The sequence below is a fragment of the Ictalurus furcatus genome, chromosome 22 (assembly GCF_023375685.1).
Source record: "Ictalurus furcatus strain D&B chromosome 22, Billie_1.0, whole genome shotgun sequence".
Classification (NCBI taxonomy): Eukaryota; Metazoa; Chordata; class Actinopteri; order Siluriformes; family Ictaluridae; genus Ictalurus; species Ictalurus furcatus.
This window is the reverse complement of record NC_071276.1, coordinates 9,211,205-9,235,883: the sequence shown is the minus strand read 5'-3', so window position 1 is coordinate 9,235,883 and position 24,679 is coordinate 9,211,205. Positions and strand designations below refer to the sequence as shown.

Here is a 24,679-nt window from a genome sequence, read left to right as displayed (position 1 = left end):
AAAAGTATTGAACACGCTAAGAAAAAGCAGTTTTCCAAGGCAAGGTAAGGAACCAGCTGAAATCCACAAGTAATTATAACCCCTATCTGTGCAAATTAATATCAGCTGGGTTAGTAAATTAATGGTCTATAAAAAAGATTTACGTTACCAAGGTGTCGCACAAGAAACATCTCATGATGGGGAAAAGCAAAGAGCTCTCCCAAGACCTTCAGAATCTTATTGTTGCAAAACCTATTGATGGAATCGGATACAGACGTGTTTCAAAACTTCTGAATCTTCTAGTGAGCACCATTGGGGCCATTACCCGCAAGTGGAAGCAACATCACTCCGTCATCAATCAGCAACGCACAGGAGCTCCTCGCAAGATTTCTGACCAGGACACTGAACCTTGAGGTGAATGGGCTACAATAGCAGAAGACCAAATTGGGTTCCACTCCTGTCAGCCAAGAACAAGTATCTGAGGCCAATCATGGGCACAGATTTAAACTAAACTGGACAGTTTCAGTGATTCATAATCTTTTTCCAGCCTTCAACTGTGCAGTTTGGACCATTCTTCAGATTCTTGTTTTTGGCTGCCAGAAGTGGAACCTAATGTAGATGCCTGGGTGTGTCGCTTACCTGTGGAAGAGATGGCACCAGGATGCTCTATGGGAAGATGGCAAGCGAGTGGAGGCAGTGTGATGCTCTGGGCAATGTTCTGCTGGGAAACCCTGGGTCCTGTCATTCATGTGGATGTTACCTTGACACGCATCACCTACCTAAAAACATTGTTGCAGACCAAGTACACCCCTTCATGACAAAATAGGCATTCCCTAATAGCAGTGGCCTCTTTCAGCAGGATAATGCAACCTGTCGCACTGGAAAAATTGTTCAGGAATTGTTTGAGGAACATGTCAAGAGGTATTGACTTGGCCTCCAAATTCCCCAGATCTCAATCCAAGTGATCATCTGTGAAATGTGCTGGACAAACAAGTGACATCCATGGAGGCCTCACCTTGAACATTAAGGACTTAAAGGATCTGCTGCTAACATCTCAGTGCCAAATACCACAGCATTCCTTGAGAGGTCTTGTGGAGTCCATGCATTGACGGGTCAGATGGTGGCACAAGGGGGACCTACACAATATTAGGCAGGTGGTTTTAATGTTTTAATCGGTGTACACCAGATTTTTAAAATTATGTTTCTGAAAGGACTAAGGTATGAGTAGCTGTAAACAAGGCAATATTTAACTGAAACAAAAACACTGCTCATTTATGCTTTTTTATTTTCCCCTTTATCAAAACATATGAGACACTTAGAAAACCAACATTTTCTGCAATTTTTTTTTTTACAAAGAGGAAAAACCATTACAAACCACAGGGTTTCATTTATTTAAAATTCTTGCTTTGCTTGTTTTTGAAAAATACTATCAGCTACTGTAAACTTTTAGTGACCTGACAACAGTTCACAAACAGTTAACAATGGCATATACTGACATAATAAATCAACATATTTATACTGAAATGATGTGAAAATAATAATAATTATTACTAAAAAAGATTCTAAAAGGCCATTAAGGGTGGTCACTGATTATAGTTTACCTTTTTTTTTTTTTTAAATAACAGAAAACACACAAACTTGGTTCAAACCATAGGTTAATCTCTTAATTCTTGCCTGTTATACTCCTGAGCTGTAATGATGAACATACCAGCCGTCATACACACTGAAACCATACGGTTTGAATCAGCACAGTTATGATATACATTCACAAACAGCTATGTGGTGTAAAAATACCCATTACTGAAGATCTTACAAGGCCAACCAATAAAAACCTTGATGTTATTATAACATATGTATAAGAAATTTATATGGCAACAGGGCTCAGATGACACCAGAGCAGCCAGAGTTGTTTGAATATAAAAATAAAAATGAGAAAATGGAATGTTTCTTTGGTCAGTGGACTGTGATTGGCACCACAAACAGAGGGGATATTCTTGGATTTTTAAAATGTTGTAATAATATACCAGATCTTTAATGATTATGTTAACAATAGGGATGAAAAACAGATTCTGGCCATATTTGCTAATAATAAATATGACAAAATTATAACACCTAAAAGTGCCTGTAGAAATGAAGAAAACACACTGAAACCATAGAAACGTGAGACAGTGCTTGGGCTGCAGAAGTAAAGAGTGAGTCATGTTGTTGGTTTCTCGGTTCCTTCACTACAGGTTATGTCTCAAACTGCTCATCACTCCCTATATAGTGCACTTGCTTTGAGGGATAATGCTGCAGGAAACTACTGCTGAGCACACACTATAGAGTGAGCAAGAGAGCCATTTGAGCTTTGCCCAGTCTCACCACTCCTTCTTCTTCTCGTCCATGGAGACTCCACCAGGACCTCGTGCCACCACAAGCAGCAGACCTCCGATCACAGATGTGGTCTGGAAGAAGTCGTACTTCAGGAAGTCGTGCATGGGCCTGTAAGCTGGAATGGTCCAGAAGGCATTGAAGTAGACGTTGATGACAACGAGCCAGACAACCAGAGTGAGGGCAGCCAGCTTTGTCTTGAACCCGATCGCCACCAGGATTATTAGAGCTGTGCCCACCAGGTTCTGTAAGATCTGAAAGACACGAGAACCAATTACACATCTGTAATCAATAGCTTTCAATGCTCACAATGACACATGGGCTTATGATGGTGTGTTAGTCTGACACCTAGTGGTCAATCAGCGTTATTACAATTTGTAAACATTATTTTAACCTTGTGCGTCAAAAGAAACTTGCAGTAAAGACTGTATCCATTCATTTAATCAGAACATGGCGAGATAGTGATTTTGTGCTAGTGTGTGTGCTCACAGAGAGGAAGTTGGCATCAAAGTGGAGAAGGGTCATGAACATGAGCACAAGCAGCACCCGTCCTCCCAGCTGCATGTACTGTTTAGGAGAGCTCTCTCGCACCGTGGGCACACCAGCAAACATGCTCCTGCCTTCTGAACGCGACTCAGCCAGTAGCAACAGCAACCCGCCCCCGAGTGCCAGGTTCCTTATGGAGAAAGAGAGAGAGAGAGAGAGAGAGAGAGAGAGAGAGAGAGAGAATCAATGGAACTAGGGATTATATATTAACAGGGAGGTGATATTCAGATTTGCTTTAATCTTGACTTGAACTCACCTCATCAGAAACTTTGGGTCCCACAAAATGCTGTAGGCAATAGTCTGAAAAAGAGCACAATCATAATGAATATGGAGCCTGATCGACTTAACCATCCAATTTTATTTACCATATAAACACCTCAATCATTCTAATATTGCAGACATGTCAAATGTGATAATGGGCAATAGAACAGGAGGCTTTACACCAACCCAAGTTACATGCCATCTCATGAAGATTTTTCCTTAATTATATAGTTAAAAGACTGGACACTGGCATTAGACAAATCACGTTACAGATTAGGGCCAAGCTACAATGAACACTGTGATTTGTCTTTACTTAACTAATATTAATGCAAGACACAACGGCCCTGTATTTTCTAGACTTTTTTCAAAAATAGCATGGAACAGCTTTGTGCCAATCATTTTAAATGACACACCTGCAGTCCAATGATTCCAAATAATCCAAAACAGGCATACTCCACAAAATTCCTGGTCAGGATCAATACACAACCACCTGGAAAGAGACAGATTAATTTCAATACAGTTAACATTCATTTATATAAATAGAGGATTAAAAGGCCAACACTTTATCACAATAAAAAGCAGTTAGCTGCTTTAAGTATACAGTGATCAGGAAATCAGACATTATTAAAGCTATATTATGTAAAAAAAAAAAAATGAAGACAGCCTACTTAATTTAGTAGCCTTTTAAAAAACAGTATTCAAAGATTTTACTTTCATTCATTTTACTACTGAAGGCACATGCTCTCTTACTCTCCCTACTACTTACTTGTGCCTACAATATATTTCAAAATTTATGTAAAGCTGCCTTATGATCCATAAACAAAAAAATATATCATATCATATACTTGTAGATATAGACAATATAATAGTGAATGGCTAGAAAACTAGATTGCTACTCGTTATTATATCGTTATCTACCACTTTTTAGATTAGTCAGTTTCACTTTCAGCCAAAACATGAGACAGGGCAGTACACTGAATCTTTTACTTCCCCAGTGGGCTAGCTAATAAAAGGTATTTGTCCACTCCTGCACTGACTGAAAAGAGTAAATTGGGCTGTAAAGTAATGCTCATCAATAGATGGCTTTGAGCTGGGCAATATTTTGATCAATCTCGATAATGTACATGATATAGAATTTCATAACACTGTCACAGTTTTTAAAGAATATCCTCTTAAATATTGCAGACTGAATAAACCAAATGTTCATTACTGATTTACATTTTTTTTTAGCAGAAAATATACATCCTCACGGTATGCAAAATATTATATTTTGGACAAGCCACATAATCTACGGACTTTAAAAAATGTGTTGTTTAACAAAGAAAAAGTGTATAATTGTTGATGTGGTGAAGTTTTTTTGTTAGGAGACATGTATTTAACATTTATGGAAAGAATCTCAGACATCAGCGCTTTGTAACAGTCACCGTATTTAAAAAAAAAGTTTCCCAGCGTTCCCAGTTTTTTTCCCTCGGTTTGTTCACCAAGTGATAAAACAATCACTATTGCCGGCTGTGGCTCAGGTGTTAGAGCAGGTTGTCCACTAATCGTAGGGTTGGCGGTTCGATTCCCGGCCCACATGCTGAAGTGTCCTTGTGCAAGGCACGGAACCCCAAGTTGCTCCCAATGGCAAGTTAGCGCCTTGCATGGCAGCTCTGCTACCATTGGTGTGTGAGTGTGTGTGAGAATGGGTGAATGAGACACAGTGTAAAGCGCTTTGCATAAAAGCGCTATATAAGTGCAAAACAATCACTAGTGACTACTAGCCTACTTGTCCTTTGGGCAACTGAGAATAAAAAAATCTTAGGCTTAATTGATAGTACAGCCCTTCCCAGTACAGTCAAGCTGCTACCTTACCCAGCTGGCCCAGTAAGTTTATTAAGACGAAGAGTGATGCAAGGAAGTAGCCACATCCCCATGAGCTCTCGATGTATTCTTTCTGCTCACTCCACTGGAACCACATCCTGATACCATCTTCTAGGAAGGTGCTGATCAGACACAATCGCGCTACATGAGGAAGGTACTGCTTCGTAACTCGCAGGAACTGAAGCAGATAACACAGGAAGAACACATTCAAATCTCTGCACTGCAACTGTGCATCAACATGTTTCAGTATCTTTAACACGCAGAATAAGTTTATAAATGGTTAACAGCATATTATAACAGAGGACCCCATCCCTGGTCCTGGAGGATCACCTGCACATTTAAGAGTTTTCCCTGCTCTAATACACCAACTCAGAAGGGAAGAACACATCACCTTACTGACTAAGGTTAGGTGATGTGGTAAACATATCATGGTGCAATAATGACATTTTCAATTTAGATAAAAGAGATGTTAGTGACGTTTTACAATGCGAGTACGTAGCCATGTCACTGGAAATTGGGTCATCAGTGTCCCAATGTGTAGTGAGACAGGGTCCTTACCAGTGCCCCAACTCATGCACACGATACAGTGGGGGAAATAATTATTGAACGCGTCAACATTTTTTTTTTTTTTTCAGTAAATATATTTAAAATGTTCACTTCACATTTTACACGTGTAAAATGTTCTATTCACATGAAATTTTGACCAGACATCAGTATTAACTCAAGAAATCCAGAAATATAAAGAATTCCCAACATTAAAGTCCATCAATAAAGTTATGTGTAATAAAGTGGAATGACACAGGAAAAAAGTATTGAACACGCTAAGAAAAAGCAGTTCTCCAAGGCAAGGTAAGGCAAGGAACCAGCTGAAATCCACAAGAAATTATACCCCTACCTGTACAAATTAATATCAGCTGGGTTAGTAAATTGATGGTCAATAAAAAGGCTTTTCGTTACCAAGGTGTCACGCAAGAAACATTTCATGATGGGTAAAAGCAAAGAAATCTCCCAAGACCTTCAGAACCTTATTGTTGCAAAACATAACGATGGAATCAGATACAGACGTATTTCAAAACTTCTGAATCCTCCAGTAAGCACCATTGGGGCCATTATCCACAAGTGGAAGCAACATCACTCCGTCATCAACCAGCAACGCACAAGAGTTCTTCGCAAGATTTCTGACCAGGGAGTCAGAAGAATAGTAAGAAGAGTAGCCCAAGAGCCAAGGACCACTCAGAAAGAGCTCCAGAAACACTTGGAGGCAGCAGGTACCATCGTCACAGAGAAAACAATAGGCAATGCACTCCACTGCTCACGCTCACCCTGCAAGACTCAATTTCTAAAGAAAAGGCATGTTGAAATTCGTTTAAAGTTTGCTACAACTCATTTGGACAAAACTATGAAATACTGGGAGAGTGTAGTCTGGTCAGACGAGAGCAAAATTTAATTTTTTGGCTGTCAGACTACACACCATGTTTGGAGAAGAAATGACACTGCACATCACCCTTAAAACACTATACCAACAGGGATGTTTGGAGGTGGAAGCATCATGGTGTTGGGCTGTTTTTCCATCACATGGTACTAGCAGACTTCATATAATTGAAGGAACGATGACTGGAGCCCTTTACCGGGAGATTCTTGAGAAGAATCTGCTGCCATTCACCAGGATGATGATGAAACGTGGGTGGACCTTCCAGCAGCACAATGATCCAAAGCATACAGCAAAGGAAACTCTCAAGTGGTTTCAGAGAAAAAAAATCAAGATGTTAGAATGGCCCAGTCAATCACCTGACTTACGTGTCCAGGCTTGTCTCTGATGTGATTTGAACACTGTTTAGCTGAGGGGAGGAGAAAGAGAAAAATGTCTTCGCGAAATGTGTTTGTGAAATGTGTTTGTGGTTTCAGATCGTCATCATCCCTACGTGCTCTAAATGCATGTCTGAAATGTAAGCCGGCAATGTCAAATTGAGGACATTTATTTTTGGCCTCTAGTACAGATTTCATGAAGACAGGAGGTGGAACCCACGATCATGCATCTCCTATCAAATAAATTAACAGTAACTTTACAACAAATTTACATTTCACCCTGTTCACCAGCTTTTGAAAGCAGAACCGTTATGTCCGACACGATCCAGAAACCTTTATGTCAATTGCTACATTTGTATTATGACTAGCAGATACGGTAGATATTGAAACCAGGAGATTTAAAGCTTCTCTTATTAAAGCGGTGTGTGCAGTAGAACTGTGCATGGCTTAATAAAGACAAAATGTCCATGGTTCAGTGATAACAGGACAGACAAGGTGAATCATCACATATGGGGCAGATTGTACTGCAAAAATACTCCCAAAATGCTACATCTAGGTCTTGGGGCAGAACAATCCTCATTCAAAGAGATTAATGCTGCACGTATGCAAAAATTAAGCAAACCACACAGTGATAAAAAAAACAAACACAACAAAGGCACAGAGGGAGGAAAACCCCTCTAGGAAACCATCCCTTTGCATGCATCAAATTACAGACAAACCTTAGAGAGGTCACAGCCCTTCATGACTCATGTATGAAAACCACTACAATTTGTTGGCAAAGGTGTTCATTATGAAATTGTTCTCTGTACTGTCTTGTGAAATATCTATGCTACCAGGCTCTCTGCTAAGCCCCACCCCTACAGGCCTCACATCAGAGGCAGGAAGTTAAAGCAGCCAATCAGCAATCAACACGTAACAGCCAAGCACACACATGAATGAGAAGAGATCTGTAGGACTCGGTCAACAGAGCATTAGCAGTCAGGACTATGGGAGCGTTTATTTAATCACCTGGCAACATGGTACACCTATTGAGTTGTAACAGCAGAGCACAGGTTTAATAAAGCAAAGCATGAAAGGGAGCGTGTGCATATTCTCTACTGACATAAAACCATCTGATATCAATTATAGCTACCGTACTGGCAATGAGCTGATGACCTTCACTGGATTGTATTAAAAACTGTGTGTACTGGCCTCGTCCTTCGGGAAAAAACACACACGATGTCTGAAGTGACAGACAAACTACACGAATACAGTGCACACAATGAATGCATCAGTTCACATTGTGTAACAGTTCATTTCAGTGCTAGAACAAAGACAAAGCCAGGCGTACAAACATCATAAAAAGCAGGTAAAAATCCACTGTGTTGTCATTTGTGCTATTTAATTTCACTAACTGTTTAAGCTCACTAACTGATGTACAGTAACATTTCTAACAACAGGTTTGTGATTACTCAAGCTGTGGTGGGAACAGACTGAGCACCATCACCTGCAGGTACACACACATTAAGAATAGACTCAAATTAATAAATTAAGAATAGACTTAAATTAATAAATTAAGAATAGACAAAGAAAAACTTAAATAATAGCGTGTCAGGGACAGCTCATTAAAGCCCCACAGTGTGTAGATTATATGCTTAGGCTCCTTAATATAGATCATTTATGATTTTTAATCACTGTTTGTTTTGAGGTTTACTTTCTAACCAATGTGGAGGAAATGTTATGCTCTAAAGGACAGTGATATTTTACCCCAGCATGCTGTTTAAGTTACCGTTATACTGCACTCACTGCATGTTCCTGGAACTATTTCCTTAAACTGCACTTTTACTCCAGTCCTTATTCCACATGAACTAAACCTAACTTCATTTCAGACATGAACTCTTACTATTCCGTCTGCTTAAAACTCACATATAGGTCAGAGGAGCGGTGTCTGTGGGAAAGTTAGAGAGACGATTAAACGAGAAGAGGGCACTTGCAGGCTGTCTGTCGTTTTTCTCTCCATCAGAACAGGCCGTCTTGTGTCTGATCTCTTACCTGATCCGCCACGTCCTCCGCACTGCTCATCAAACTGTTCTGGACCATTGCACACCGCTGTGTTTACCGCAGACTGTAGAACGAGATCAGTGTCTGGTAAAATGTCGGCTAAAAGCTGTGTCTCCTGCAGATGTTACAGGTTTTCTAAACGAGACGTCTCGTTATCGGTGTGGATGAAAAGCATCGCCGCCCCATAATGCCCGACACTGTTGCTGATGTCGCCCCCTGTAGGCTACAACTGGCCCTGCATGCCACGTGGACCAAAGCAGCCAGACAGGGTTGCCAGATCTACATTTGTAATGCATGGGAGTAGTTTTGGGCTTCCGCAGCATTTTTCCCCCTTGTGGTTTGGCGGTTGCGTTTGTTGAGTAATTGTAAACATGGTGGATCCATGGTTAGCACGTTTGCCTTACACCTCGAGTTGGTGGCTGGACTTTAACTGGGCTATTCCAAAATTGTTAAATTACTTCTGGTCTAACCATTATGTATACTTACTTCTGTGCTTAGGGTTCTTGCTGCATCTTAACTTACGGTTAAGATTTGGTTCACAGATAGATACCATGACATTCTCCTGTAAAATATGCTGGTACAATCCAGAATTCACAGGAACATCAATAACGGCAAGCCGTCCTGTACCTGAGGCAGCAAAGCGGCCACAAACCATGATGCTGCCACCCTCAAGCTTCACAGTTGGTATGAGGTTCTCATTTTGAAATTCAATGTTTTTTATTTTATTTTATTTTATTTTTTTATTATTAATCTATCCACTGAACATTTTCCCAATAAGCTTCTGGTTTATAGACAGTCTTGAGCAAACTTTAATTTAGTTAGCAGAAGTGTTCTTTTTGGAGAGAGTGGCTTCCTCCATGCTATCCTGCCATGTCCACCATTTTTGTTCATTGTTTGCCTAATGGTAGCACTTAGATGTTACTCTAGAATTCTTTTTTACGTCCCATAATATTATTTGGAGTGGTTTTTTTTTCTGGACAACCACTCTTTAGGAGAGTAATAGTGGTGCTGAATTTCCTCCATTTGTATATCATCTGCCTTAGAGTGGATTGATTAAGGCCAAATTCTTTTTTTTTTTTTTTTTCTTGAGATCCTCACAAATCTCCTTTGATTGAGGCATGGCACACTTCCATAAACCTGTGTGGTGAAGACCAGACATTTATAGTGTTCTTGAAACATGGGCTGGCCTGCTAAATTCATTGCCATCCCCTTGATTGAAACACGGGACTTCAATTACCCCTTTAAATTAACTCATACTGCTAGAGGTTCACATACTTTTTCCAAAAAAACAAAACAAAAAAAAAAACACTAAACATTTAATGTTGGATAATTGTGCTCAATAAATAAATGTAAAAACTGTAGTTTTTGTGTCATTTGTTTAATTGGGTTCTCTTTATTTAGATTTATGACTTAGATTAATATCTAATCACATTTCATGTCAAATGTATGCAGAAATACAGAAAATTGTAAAGGGTTCACAAACTTTCTAGCGTCATCGTCATTTTTCCTACCTCAATTTTTTTGGGGCCGATTTCTGGTTTCATGTTTATATGGTTTCATTTGAATTAAGTAATTATTCTTCTCGTTATTTATATCAAGCAGTTCCACTGCAATTGGCAGTAACATTTGAATTTTATCAGGCCGTAAAAATAAATACTGCTAAGTAAAACTCTCAGTTTACCTTATGTCCCAACATTATAAACCCTGAATTCACCCTAAGCACCCTGCTGTAACAGATAATAGGATATGTAGATTAATAATTAGTGTACTAATTAGAGATTTTATGTGTACTATTATTCTGACCTTCAAAATGCCAAGTAATGGAAGGAAAAGGTGTTAAGTTTTGGAATGGAATGACTGATAGACACCACCTAATGACCCATGCAGACATAATGCAAGATTGTCAGTGTGGAGACATAAAACACTGCTGACTGGGATGGATTTTAAACCACGGCCTGGCAACCCGGGCTGGTGCAGCGCCACCTATCGCCGCGGAGGATATGGTTGGAACAAACAACGGTAGAAAATTAAGGTTAGTGTGCATATATTCGTTAAAAAAACTTTAACTGAAACGTTACCCCTTATTTGTCTTTTGTCAGTATTAATATTACCCCATTTGTAATGACACGTAACACGACGCCGAGGAAACGCCTCACCCTATCTTACGTCCTCAGTGCTCGCATGGTTGCCAGATGTGCGGTTAAAACCCCCCCATCGGCGTTACTACTGGCAGTATGGGTGATTCCACGATTTGAATATAATTTGTCTCCCATTGATATTACGTTAACATATATGAATTTAAAAGACATTTTAAACATGGCTAAAGTGTCCTTCACAACAACCTATGTGCAAATTTCAGATAATGAACACCCCCCCACACACACACAAACCCTCATAGATTTTGTAATGGTTATAATGGGAATTGTATTGGTTTTAATGGAAACTGTAATGGTCCCTGTGGGTCTCTACTGGTAATTTGTCTTCTATTGGTGTCATGTTATGTCTAGTGGATACCATTAAGGACAAGAAAAAAATTAGTGATGGTCATTAAAATCCTTGAGCTAGTAAATTAAGTTTTTACTTCAAAGCGACGTTCCATTTCCCCATCGCTTACCACATATCTGATCCGTCTCCATAGTAGTTTAAAGAGTGAACTAATGTTACATAGATGTTCATAGATGATAATTCTATCAGAAGAATGTTAATAAATCTGACAGACACGAAGGACTGATTAATTTCAGTTAATTCACTAGAAAAGTGGACACAGAACAGAGGATGTAGTTTGAGCCTTTTCATCGTACTTGACAGTTGCACAAAAGATGTTCTTTAATTAAAAATAAAAACAAATATATTTATATAAATAAATAACAAAATAATTCTCAAAAGGTTTAAAAAGTAGCCAACTAAAAAACAAAACAAAACATAGGATATATTAACACAAACAGAGCAAGTATTGAGTTATAATGCGTAGCCCACCAGGATGACCCAAGGAACTGAGACAGGGATAATATTTATTTTGGCTCAGTTCTATAGCACACAGGATAAAATTTAAATAGTGATGAGGTAAACTGATAAACTGATGTTCCTGTATGTACTATCCAGTAATAAACTTACTATCTTTCTATCCAATTTTATTTAGTATTGGATTAAAAATGAAAACAATCCAAGAAAAACGATAAGATAAAATATTATAATAAAATTAAAAAGTTATAAAACAAAATAATAAATTAGAGGAAAAAAAAAATCACAGTCCAATTACTTTTGCACTGCAATGTACATGGTCAGAGCTCCAGAAGTTGCATATGATAAAGAAAGACATGGTTTTATAAAGCACTGATAAAACCAAAGCACTGACTCAGTCATATGCACATCACTGGGACATCAACGTTTCCATAGACTTACTAAGAGGTTTCTTTTTCTGTCCTGAAGAACCACAATCAGAGATGTTTTTCAGCAGTAAGATGCTTTAAAACCATATTAGGGTTTTGTGTGACTGAGGACTCAGGCAATGGTTTTGAGGTTGGACTTTTGTGGGGGGATTTTGAGTGTTGCTTCTTCGTGTGGGCAGCAGCTGGCTGTGTAATGGTTTTCAGAGTTCTCCTCTTCTTCATGTCTGTCCTTCATCTCCACAGTGCTGTTCTCAACATTCTGAACCTTACCCAAGTAACTGGTTGTTTTCTCATCATCCTTCTGAGGTAGGTTCAGCAGAGCCTTGTACTTCTGAAAATATCACATTTGATATCAGATTTAACTTTGAGAAATCTCAGAAAACTAAGACAACATACAGTATAAAACAGAACCTTAAAGATACAGTGGATATAAAATGTCCACATACCCGTTAAAATTGAAGGTTTTTGTATGTAAAAAATTAAACCAAGATCAATTATGTCAGTTAATAATATGTGAATAAATAAAACTCATTAAAATCTATTGCCACTGGGTGTTGCAGGAAAAAGTGTTTCATCCTGCTATGTTGCATCTGCATTTTTGGGAGTTTGTTTATATTTCATCCTTTCCTTTGTACTCTTGATGCAGGACAGGAGATTTTCTAACACCTCTTCTTATGAACCAAGACGCTGTGCCACATACTTTTTATGCTGAATCATCAATTTATTTATAAAACACTACAATCATGATATTGTGATGTGCATATAAAATGAGGCTTTATACTTGCTGTCATTATTAATGCCCAATCGAATCAGCTTATGGGAGTGTACCCTACAGTTTATGGCAATCAACCCCCAACCCCCCGGTCACCCCCCTTCCCCCCCAGTCCGTGGACAACACTGAACAAATAAGAGTAAGAAAGGTCAAAATCGTAGATAAAAAAAAAAAGCTGCAAAACTGAAGATGTCCACCTATGACTTAGTCGAAACATAGTGCGCCAACTGGAATTTTCTCAGTGAAGAAGGGAGATAAAAAAATTTACTTGGGCAGAAATAAAATAATCATGCACCACCTGGAGTAGATGCAATAACCCTTCCTGTCCATTTAAAACAAATCCCAGCCAAATAGGGTTATAGATAACCATTGCACAGAAAGGAAGGGCTGGTATGGCAGCAAAGTGGTCTCAAGTCAATACGCATAGTAGGATTTTTTCGGCAATCTATTTCTCCAATATGTATATTTATGGTTAATATGCGGTTAAACTTTTTTGAAGCCTTCAATACCTGTAAGTTCTGGTAGTGAGTGAGAGACTTGCAGTGTGTCTCTCGAGCTCGGGACTCAAAGTGGTAGAACTTATGGCAGAGTTTACAGAGGAAGCCTGCTACCGGGACTACAAAACTGGTGCCTGTGAAAGAAGAAATAAAAACTGATGTCTCATCATAAAATTTTTTTTCCCCAACTGATGGTGGGTCTTTCTAGATTCTGTGCTCACCATATTGTGTGTCTGCATCATACACTTTATCAGTAATCTCTGCTGGATTAACCTGTTAGGGAGAAAAGCAGAAGGTCATGGACTATAAAACAAACCAAATGAACTGATAGGTTAATCAAAGAGGACAGTGACCTGTTCAGACACCATGTGTTCATTCTTTTCTTCGCTTTCGTCTTCCTCATAGTCATCTTCATCTTCAAAGCAACCTATGGCGTCTAATGTTATGAGTTCCTCTATGACTTCAGGTCCTCCTTCTTCTTTTAGCTAGAGCAAAACAGAGCAATGAAGTACAGGTTATTTATATATGCAGTCTAATCATATCACTGTTATTTTCTTATCACAACAGAGCTGAGAAACACCTCTAATGAAGTCAAACACCAATGCAGTTAAGTGAAGACAAAATAAAGAAGACAAAGAAATGTAAGGGTGTCTTTATCTATGCAGCACTAAATGGAACCCTGATTCGTTTATCTCCTCTGTGTGGTCTCTCAAGCAGGTGAGAACACAGCAATCACGCTCATGTGTGGACCAAAATAACTGCTCCAGGACTGCCTGAATGAGGTCTCGACTCGCATTTAAGGGAACTCAATTGTTGTGAGAAGAGATTCAAGCCTGAAATTGCAGGAAGTGAATGAAACACACTGTGCATTTTGGGAGGCCCAAACTGAGCCGAAGGACAGAGAAAATAAGTGCTCAATACGGTGCACAAAATATTTGAAACTAATTATTTATATTATTATTTTTTTCATGTTCAGATGATCTGAGTGATACCTCGCCCACCTGTGAACAGTTGTTTACCTTTTCCTGTCAACTTATTTCTGTGAGTAAGAGTATAAGAGGTTTACAATTAAATAAGTAGCCCCATCCCCTCCTACATGCCCTTCAGCTTCATGTTACTTTGCTTTCATTATACGCTGATTCAGACACCGCAACTGACCTATTAGTTTTGAAACCGCAAAAAACATTTACACATGATCCTTCTGTCACAGAAATGGTTTGTCAATATAACAGCAGTGAGATAACTGTACGTATGCCTTCCTGGATCTCAAGAGTAAGTCTTAAGCATGAAGTTGCATCACCCTACGTCCTGACCCAGATCTGGAAATTGAGACAGTCAAGGCAAAACTTCTTTCTTTTGACTCTTTCCCAATGATTTTTCTGTAAATTTTACCTCATGGTTTGAAATGTTGTCTTGCTGCAGAATGCACCCACATTTAATTTTTCGGAGATGTTTTGTAAAATAAGGAAAATGTTCCTTTTTTCCCCTGAAATTTTTGCACTCAAGTGTACACACCTCCTCAACCTGTTGTTTGTGCTCTGGGGACTTCATGTGCTCCACAAACTTGCGAGGAGTTCTGAAGTGTCGTTCACACACTGTGCAGAATGGTCTGGAAGAGACCTTTGCCATCTGTCATCAACATGGGAACATCATTTACATAATATTTACATTTATAGCATTTGGCAGACACCCTTATCCAGAGCGACTTACATTTATATCATTTATACACTGAGCAGTTGAGTGTTAAGGGCCTTGCTCAAGGGCCCAGCAGAGGAAGCTTGGCAGTGCTGGGATTTGAACTCACGATCTTCCGATCAGTAATCCAACATCTTAACAACTGAGTGACCACTGCCACAGAGCAGCTTTACAGAAATGAACCATTTTGTGCTCTTTCCATGTTTGTTCATACCTTGTGCTTCTTGGTTCTTCTGTGTTCGATAAGATCACCAGTAAAGTGACACTGGCAGATTGCACACCAGCGCTGCAGTCCTCTGTAACACATCACATAAATACAACCATAGCAGGCTCTACAATTCATCCTGCAAACCTTTCACAACACTCAACTTAAATGAGCACTAACTGGATTAATAAACAGTGAAAAGATCTAATCTTTTCTCTCCAATAAGTAATAAACATGATTCTAAACTAAATGGTTTGGGGTATTTCAATGGAAAGTCAACCTTATTATTAAAAAACAACTTAAAAATGCAACTTAAGTCAATATTTACTTTTGCTTACTTTTAGTTTAGACTTAACCCCTACTTGCTTATATGTATAGTCTCTTAAACCCACTATGTTCATGTGATGTCACATCCTTAATGCTGGAATTCATCCTCAAACCATATTCCACAGGCTCTTTCTGCTCATCTTCAGCTAATTGCTTGAGATGTTAGATCAAATTAGTGAATTGGTTTGTCAGAGGATTCTAGCTGAGCTAAGGGCTCTGGGATTAGCAGACGCTACCCTACAACACATAAAACTGGTTAGGCCAATAGAGGGACCAGCAGCTGTCTGGAGCCAGGGCAACGAACACTGCAGGTTTTCTCAGGGTATTAGGTTTCTCAGGATTTTCTGAGCTCCATGTACAAGTGCATCTCAAACAATTTGAATATCGTGGAAAAGTTCATTTTTTCCTGTAATTTAATAAAAAAATTTAATTTCATTTCTGTATTATAAATTCTTTATTCTAATATTTTGAGATACTGGATTTTTGATTTCCATGAGCTGTAAGCCATAATCATCAAGATTAAAACAAAAAAGGCTTGAAATATTTCACTTTATGTGTAATGAATCTAGAATATATAAAAGTTCCAATTAAATTAATGTAACCTTGGTTAGAAGTAATTAAGGGTACTGTTGTAAAGGTGTGTAATATCTGTACTTGCCTGCATTTGCCCTGTAGTGATTGGTGCATTTTGGGTAGCAGTGTTGCCAGGCAGGTGTTACTCAGGTGCTGAATCTCCATCATCTTCTGCTGGTGTTCCAAGCTGATCATGTGAGTCTGAAAGTCCTGCAGCAAACCAACATTTCAGTGCATCAGACTTACAAAATACCTGTGCTGTACATCTATGGTAACTAATACAATGCAGGATGTTTAGGAAAAGTGCTCCAACCCACTTTTCTTTAACAGGACATAATCTTACATGTTGGTCAGGAGAAGTGACATTGCAGATATAGCAGCAGTATTTGTTCGCTGTCATGTTCATGTCTTTGTCCATGCCCAGGCCTGCAGCAGCTGCTGCCTCCTCTGACCCAGTGCTGAAGGCTCGACTCTCGCTGCTGCGCTGAATGGTCACCTTAAGAGATGTGCCTACACCCAGCACCTGTAAGCCAATACACTATTCATACAACCGTACACACTGTCCATACAGAAGTGTACTAATTATATCACATGCTAGGAGTTTGAGAGGTCTCGATTTACTGCTGGTATATATATAAAAAAGAACCTTCTAAGCTGTGGAGACTGATGAACATATGAATGAGGTGGTACAGACAAGTATAATTTCTGTTGATCAGCTGTACCTCTGCTGTCCTGCTCTGCTCCACATCCTTGTCAGCTTCAGCAGATGGGCATTCCTCCTCTGCATAACCGTGCATGTAGCCTAAAGCAGGCACAAACATGCAAATTTAAAGTGCACCTATTATGGTTTTTCAAATATTACATTTCATGTAGTGTGTTATAAAACTGTTTGTGAATGTAAAAGTCTGCAAAGTTTCAAAAATTAAAGTGCACTATGAACGGAGTTATTGACTCCCAAAAGAAGGAACCGATTCTGAACAGCTGAAACGAGTTGTTAGTGATTCCAGACTTACTTCCTTTACTAACCTACGTAGGTTTGTAACAAAAAACCCCGGATCTGTTCTTCATCGGCTACACGCGAACAGCTTTGACATGCCCTCAATCACTACAGTTGTAGTTGCACTGAAAGAGTTAGATTACTGTTGTCGCCTCTACCCACTTTATTTGGGCAATCTTTCGCCTCTGGATCACAACCTGTAAGTATGATTAATTATTTATGTATATATTTTCTACAGAGTGTTATAAATGCATGGTTTTGTGTTGTATACGTGTACAGCCAGTGCACAGCTGTTAGCCTCTGCTAACCAGCTAACTCACATTATTGCCAAACTACATATAAACTTACCACTGAGAAACGTCTTGTTCTCGCCGTGCTTGTGATGGTGGTTCGGGTTGATCTTCTGAACTCAAACTGATATTGTTGTGTACGTGAATGCTGTTAACCTGTTAGCTGTAGGCCTCTGCTAACCGGCTAACGAACCGACTCATAAGACGATATCACACGCACTTCATTTTGTTTATTAGCCTTATATCAGCCGCCTTATTCACACAGCAGAAAGTTAAAACAGACTCTTTTTTTTCCAGATGGAGCTGAAACAGATGGACCTGAAACTTTTTATGGTAGTGGGCGTTTCCTTTTTGACACACGCTGGCAGCGGTAAACCAATCACAACAGACTGGGACATCTGACCAATCAGAGCAGAGTATGCTCTCTGAAAGGAGGAGTTTAGAATGAATCCTTAAGAAAGACTCATTTAACAAGTCGTTTTTGACACTGGGGAAAAAAAGGTAATACTGCAATTTAAATTATGAAAACATTAAAGTGTTTTGTGACATTGGATACATCTAAATCTATTGTATGAGACCTCTAAAAAAATTAGGCAAATTTCAAAACCATAATAGGTGTGCTTTAAAACAAACATTATCTAAATGATACAAAGTGTGTAATTTATTTTATTCCTCACATAATAAGAATAGTACTAAGGGCCATATTCAGAGTTGAGTTAGCTCTTGACAATATGCATTTACCGTATAAGTGCAGATCTGACAGTTTTATAAAGGCACAATATTTCACACTGCGTCTTGGGCTGTAAAAACACTCAGAAAATGGTGGAATGCCATTTGAGGCCAATATTAAATACATAAATAAGACAATTGATTTATTAATAGTCCATGAAAAGTTTTTTCTAAGCACAGAGGAGGTCCAAAGACACAGAATCTGAGATCTTATACATCTTGAGTACTGAATCAATTATGAGTAAAATTATGAACAACACTTACTTAAAGTGGGTTTAAGTTTAGCAGATGAGTGATCATTCAGCTTATCCTTCAAACAGCAAAATATAAACAAATATCCATCCATTTTCTATACAGCTTATCCCACACATGGTCACAGGAAGCCTGGAGCCTATCCCAGGGAACAGGCACGAGATCGCAGGGCACAATCGCACACACACTCACACACTACAGACAATTTGGAAATGCCAATCAGCCTAAAACGCATGTCTTTGTATTGGAAGATGAAACCGGAGTACCAGTAGGAGGCCCCCAAAAGCACAGGGAGAACATGCAAGCTCCGCGCATGCAGGCCGAAGGATGGAATTGAACCCCCAACCCTGAAGGTGCGAGGCAATCATGCTAACCACTAAGCCAATATTAAAAATACTATGTGCTGGATCAAGTGGTATTTTAAAAGCTACCAAATAATAATGGTGGAAGCCATATTTCCAGTTAATATGATGATTATAACTAGGACTATTCATGCAGCAATATGATGGCAATATTCTTTTTAAATTGACTCTTGCTTTTACGTTACATCATGTTACATTTAACAGTCCAGATATTCTATCCCTAATTAAATATGAACACTTGCCAAAGACGGTGGTCTTTACTTAAAAACAAAAACAAAAACCCTGTCTCACAATTCTACTGAAGAAAAATCTGGCAACCTCTAAGTGGCATTCCCCAAAAAAGCAACTCTGTAACCTGACTCTGAATACATGTTAATTTTCCACACATAAATATTGCCATAACTTTTAGACTTAACTTGCTGACTCTGGATATGGCCCAAACTGTGTAAACTTCCAAACACCAGAGAAATGAGAACTTTTCATAATAAAGTTAGAATCTGAAATCACTGCATGGAGACTTTTCTATAACACAAAGACTATCAAACACTAGCAGCTGTTTTTAATTGGACAGTGTAGCACAACACAAAACAATTACAACTCCAAATGCAGGATTATCTGTATTCTGCAGAACTACCACTCAGTGGATGTTTTTGTACCACTCTGTGTAAACTCTGTAGACTGTTGTGAAAATCCCAGGAGATCAACAGTTTCTGAAACACTCAAACCAGCCTACCAACAACCACGTCACAGTGAAAGTCACCGACATCACATTTTTTCTCCATTCTGATGAGAACATGAAGTGAATCTCTTGGCCTATATCTGCAAGATTTTATGCATTGCACTCCACATGACTGGCTGAACAAAGAATTGTGTGAATGAGCAGGTGTAAGTGGGGGGTTTTAAGTGAGATGTAACATTTATCAAGTGTGTGTGACACTGATGTGAATGATGTCCATTATAGTAGACAAGTCAGGATTTAATATATGGCCAACTAACCTTCCTGCTCATGGACAGCGGACAAATCTGCTGGTTTTTGCTCTGCATCTCCACCTTCACACTCTTCAACCAATTCATTAGCACTGTGTAATTCAGAACGTGGGAATTCAGTTTAGTGAAACACATAACAGCAGCTGATCATATTTAAAGTCTCAATTTAGTGTCATTCTTTATTTATTACTTATTTATGATTACCCATGAATCTTCTGCTTTTTCCCAGTAGGGTCTGTTTGCTCAGAGGATGCGGCCTGACTTTCAGCAGATGCTTCCAGTTTCTTTCCTGCATCAACACAAGACTGAATTAACATGTTTCAAAACCATCATATGCAATCATATCTGAACGTGCTACTTTGCTAGACAAACGAACTCACCCTCTTTTGACGTTTTTACATCTATTCTACATTTGCTCATCTGCCCATTACTTTTCTCTGCTGCAACATGGCCGTTTTGCCTCTTTCTCTGAAGATTGTGCATAGAGCCGTTCTGAAATATAAAAAGTTCACGCAAATCATCCATAACAATCCATAAAAATGGTTGTAATCACCCTTAAAATACCTAAATGACAAATTAATAGTGCAATCTTGTTATGTTCCGTTCAATCTAGGTTTGAGGTTTTAGGTTCTGAAAATAACTCGAGCAATGTGCAGATGAGAAGCTGTCACCTTATTCATGAAAGTTCCACGTGACTCATGGTGATGTTCAGGTATAAAAGCCATACGTGGGGTCCTCAGTGGAACACCGATGGGAGGGGCGCCGAGAAGAGACCGGCCGCCTCCTGAAGACAAATAAGGTGGGTGTAGCTGCTTCCCATGACATGGTGGCATCTCTTCAACAGTCCACAAAGTGAAAGACATTAGGAATTACACGATAGGAAATGACTCAGTGGGCAGAAGCAAGGTGTTCAAAAACAAAACGGAGGTAATGCCTTTACCTGGTCGTCGGGGCATGGGCACTGTGTGCTGCAGCAGTGGGTAGGGACCGAGGAGGCCCTGTGAAACGGCAGGTCTAACAGTCTGTGCAGATGGAAACGAATGTCCTCCGGGAGGTCCTCTGCTTGGCATTCTGTGAATCAGCAGTAAAGGTTTTTAAGGCCTGAAGCTCGAGTGACACCAACTTCAAAACATCCAATCAACTGATAAACGTTAACCAGCTCATTTTGAAATCTCTAGTGGTGAATCATCTTCAAGATTATACCTGGGGTTCTTACCAGTTCCATGATTTGGAGCAAAACATGTGTTCCTTTATAAACCAATATTACTTCTTTTTTTCCTACTTCGGTAAAAACGAGAATACCACAATTCTGAGCTGTAATTAAATTCTTTTTCTTAAAACATTGCTAGAGTGAAAAAAAAGAGTAATTAAGTTATACATGCTCTTTTGCAGTATTTGTGTTGTCTTGTTACGCAGAGGCTAATACTGCTTGTGACTAGAGATGTACCGGTATGAAAATTTCATATCATGATTATCGGAGACCAAAACTATCACGCTTATCAGTATTATCATGGTATTGTTAAAATGTGCTGAAACTGTACAAAAAGTACTAATACACACACTGAAATCATTTAAACAGGGTTTATATTTGTGTTCGGCCGCACACCGATTACGTCACTTGCCCCCCGTGGCACCGCCCCAGTGTCGTTCTGTTTTTTTATAGCAATAAAAATCATTTAGTTCCGTTAGAGAACATGGCATAAGACAGTGACGGCGCTCGGGAGAATTTCCAATCTTCCAAGAGGACCAAATCCAAAGTGTGGTTATATTTTGGATTTTATAAAAATGCTGAGGGAAACTTAATAGAAGATGGTAATCCTGTCTGCAGAGCTTGCCAGAAGAAAGTTGCTGTGAAAGGGGACTTTGGCAACTCTCCCTCTTTTCTCCCTCGCTTTTAAATCGCTTATGAATGCCCATGCGGCTGTGCGCATTTCACTTTCACTTTCGAATTAGTGGCAGTTGCTTGAATGGTGGGTTCATTATTATTCTTAATGAAAAACACAACAACAACAAAACAGTACAATGACAGACTCACTTATATTAATTAAAATCTTCCGCCATCGTGTTGTCAGTCAGCTCGCCTCTCCCTTCCCGTGTCAGTCAGCTCGCCTCTCCCTTCCCAGGTCAGTCAGCTCGCCTCTCCCTTCCCGGGTCAGTCAGCTCGCCTCTCCCTTCCCGTGTCAGTCAGCTCGCCTCTCCCTTCCCGTGTCAGTCAGCTCGCCTCTCCCTTCCCGTGTCAGTCAGCTCGCCTCTCCCTTCCCGTGTCAGTCAGCTCGCCTCTCCCTTCCCGGGTCAGTCAGCTCGCCTCTCCCTTCCCGGGTCAGTCAGCTCGCCTCTCCCTTCCCGTGTCAGTCAGCTCGCCTCACCCTTCCTGTCAGCCACCTTGCCTCACTTTCGTCACATTATAAGTGAAATCTGACTCCAGCTGATCTGTGCTGTGACTCGGACTCATTCGGCTCATGCTGAATTGAGCAGACGTGTTCAGTTGTTAATTGTAGCGTCCATTTTCACACTCAAAAAACAACGTTGCATGCTGCACCATGATGGGTGTGTGTGTGGACAGCATTTACAGCGAGTTTTAGAAATCACGATAATGACATTTTTTTTAATGATAATGAAATGTGACACAGTAATACTAACCGTCTGGGACTTTTATCGTGGTTTAGCATGAAACCGGTAACCGTTTCATCCCTCCTTGCGACTGTCTCTGACTGTCAGCCATACTGCTTACATAACTACAGCACTTTGCAAGTAGTGAAACGGCCTCTTCCAGTTTTTATCTGGTAACTAAATGTTGCTAAAATATAGAAATTAAGCAGAATATCCTTACCTCAAAAGCGTACAGTAAAAATAAAATACAAGACATTTCACTATTTAAAATCTAAAGTTGTTCCTTTACAAGATTATCCTTGACATTTAACTTTAAACATTCAACAATGTTTAACTACTTTACATTATACAATAAATATCTCTATGCAAACACACAAACAAATCTTACAAATGCTCAGAAATTCTGCTAGGAAACCTTCAGTCCCCAGTTACACTAGAATTTCAGCTAGGAATGTTGTGTGATGTGATCTACAGTAGACCTGGAACGTACCTGTTCATTACACTTGTTTTTATTACGCTCATGAACTATATGTAGAACATCTACAGCTAAAGTTGCTTTCTCCTCAGCTCGCCATACTGTCTGTGTAAACTGGACAAAGAGTGACTGGCCAAAGCATTTATTCTGGATGATGATTGGCTGGCAGATTTTTAACCTTATAAAACCAAGTTTATCTGTGAGTTTTAAAACAATGTTTTATTATTATTATTATTATTCAAATATTGCACTTTGCAAAAAAAAAAAAAAACACCACAGTGCAGTAAAATAAGTAAACCCTGGTGATGAAGTCTTCATAGTTTTCAAAATATCAGACAGAACCGTATCATACTAAGGACATGATTAATTAATATTAACAAAAAGGAATGTATATGCATGCACATGGAGCATTTAAAAATGAGGTTCAGATGTTTCAGCTTATGGTGGCATTGAGGGAGGTTTATTTTCATTTTTCAGTTGAAGCAGATTTAATGATATTGCACTGCTATCAGATGAATAATAGCACTGATGCGGCTATGAGATGAAGAAGTGAAAACGCAGTCTGTTTTTCTGCCTGTAAGAAGCAGCTGGTCAGTTGTTCCTACCGTGTTCCTGGGCGCAGGTGAACATCTGACAGGAGGAAAGGTGGAGATCTGGACAGAGACAGCAGAGACGGGATGGAGGCGCGAGACTCGGCTGGAAAACGCTGGAGCTGCTTTTCCTTTTCACGGATCATCTTTTCTTTCTTCTTTCCCCGGGATGCACAAATCTGGAGACACAGATTTGGCACAGGAAGTAGGACCATGAGACTTTTTCCCCCCGAAAGAAGCTGTGACTTTATCTCCCAGCGTCACGTGCAGCGTTGAAGTCTATTTACAGACTGATCTAGTAACGTGTTTACATCTGCATGCTAACGCGTCTCTAAAACGAGCTAACAGCTCATTAAAATATCCTGTCATTCTAAAAAGCTTTCAGGACTAACTTGTAAATTAAGTCATTCACAAAATATATATTTTATATATAATCGTAATGTATGTATTTAATTACCAGTTATACGCGACGTTAGATTATACAAACTCCACCACAACAGTAACGTTTTCTTCATCTAGTTGGTATAAAGACGAGGCTGCATGTGCGCCCCCGTGCGACCCGGAGGAACAACTGCAGCTCTGTGTTTATTCTAGGGTTGTCACGATACTACAAAAATATCTTACGATACTATTCCAGCTGAAGTATCACGATACCACGCCAATATTGTGTTGATTCATAAATTAAAAATTACATAATGAACCAAATTCCAAGCCCGAACATCGGGCACAAGGCAGGGTACACCCTGGACAGGGTGCCAATCCATCACTGGGCACATAATCACACACCCATTCATACTCTACAGACACTTTAGACATGCCAATCAACCTAACACGCATGTCTTTGGACTGGGGGGAGGAAACCGGTATACTCAGAGGAAACCCCCACAGCACGGGGAGAACATGCAAACTCCGCACACATCAAACCTCGACTCCTGACCCTGGCGGTGTGAGGCGAACGTGCTAACCACTAAGCCACCGTGTGTCATCTGTTGTTCCCTAGAGCAATAAAATCATGCAAATGGTAATTGTCCTCAGAGAACTAAGAATGAACAAAACATTAGGAA

At 39.5% G+C, this 24,679-nt stretch overlaps 2 protein-coding genes across 4 annotated transcripts; both read right to left on the bottom strand.

Annotated features, from left to right (window-relative positions):
• Positions 1-1,246: 1,246 nt before the first annotated feature.
• On the bottom strand, positions 1,247-9,085 carry surf4l (surfeit 4, like). The gene is made up of 6 exons (XM_053610117.1): positions 8,857-9,085; positions 5,011-5,197; positions 3,570-3,646; positions 3,152-3,195; positions 2,839-3,025; positions 1,247-2,603 (listed from the first exon to the last, which is right to left on the bottom strand). Exons 1-6 carry the CDS (start codon positions 8,902-8,904, stop codon positions 2,337-2,339), a joined length of 810 nt encoding a protein of 269 aa, XP_053466092.1. The 5' UTR covers positions 8,905-9,085; the 3' UTR covers positions 1,247-2,336.
• A 2,203-nt stretch (positions 9,086-11,288) lies between these two features.
• On the bottom strand, positions 11,289-24,269 carry ciz1b (cdkn1a interacting zinc finger protein 1b). Of its 3 annotated transcripts, XM_053610115.1 has the most exons (16): positions 24,073-24,269; positions 23,631-23,794; positions 20,881-21,011; positions 20,612-20,775; positions 20,321-20,432; positions 20,145-20,229; positions 19,950-20,032; positions 17,046-17,125; positions 16,667-16,846; positions 16,409-16,533; positions 15,433-15,514; positions 15,039-15,152; positions 13,877-14,008; positions 13,745-13,796; positions 13,536-13,657; positions 11,290-12,585 (listed from the first exon to the last, which is right to left on the bottom strand). In XM_053610115.1, the coding sequence occupies exons 2-16, from the start codon at positions 23,759-23,761 to the stop codon at positions 12,367-12,369; spliced, it is 1,812 nt and encodes a 603-aa protein (XP_053466090.1). In that variant the 5' UTR covers positions 23,762-23,794; positions 24,073-24,269; the 3' UTR covers positions 11,290-12,366. The 3 variants fall into 3 exon arrangements, with proteins under 3 accessions (XP_053466089.1, XP_053466091.1, XP_053466090.1); XM_053610114.1 differs by lacking the exon at positions 24,073-24,269 and having other exon boundaries at positions 11,289-12,585; positions 23,631-24,040; XM_053610116.1 differs by lacking the exons at positions 23,631-23,794; positions 24,073-24,269 and adding an exon at positions 21,976-22,272 and having other exon boundaries at positions 11,289-12,585.
• Between the last annotated feature and the right edge of the window lie 410 nt (positions 24,270-24,679).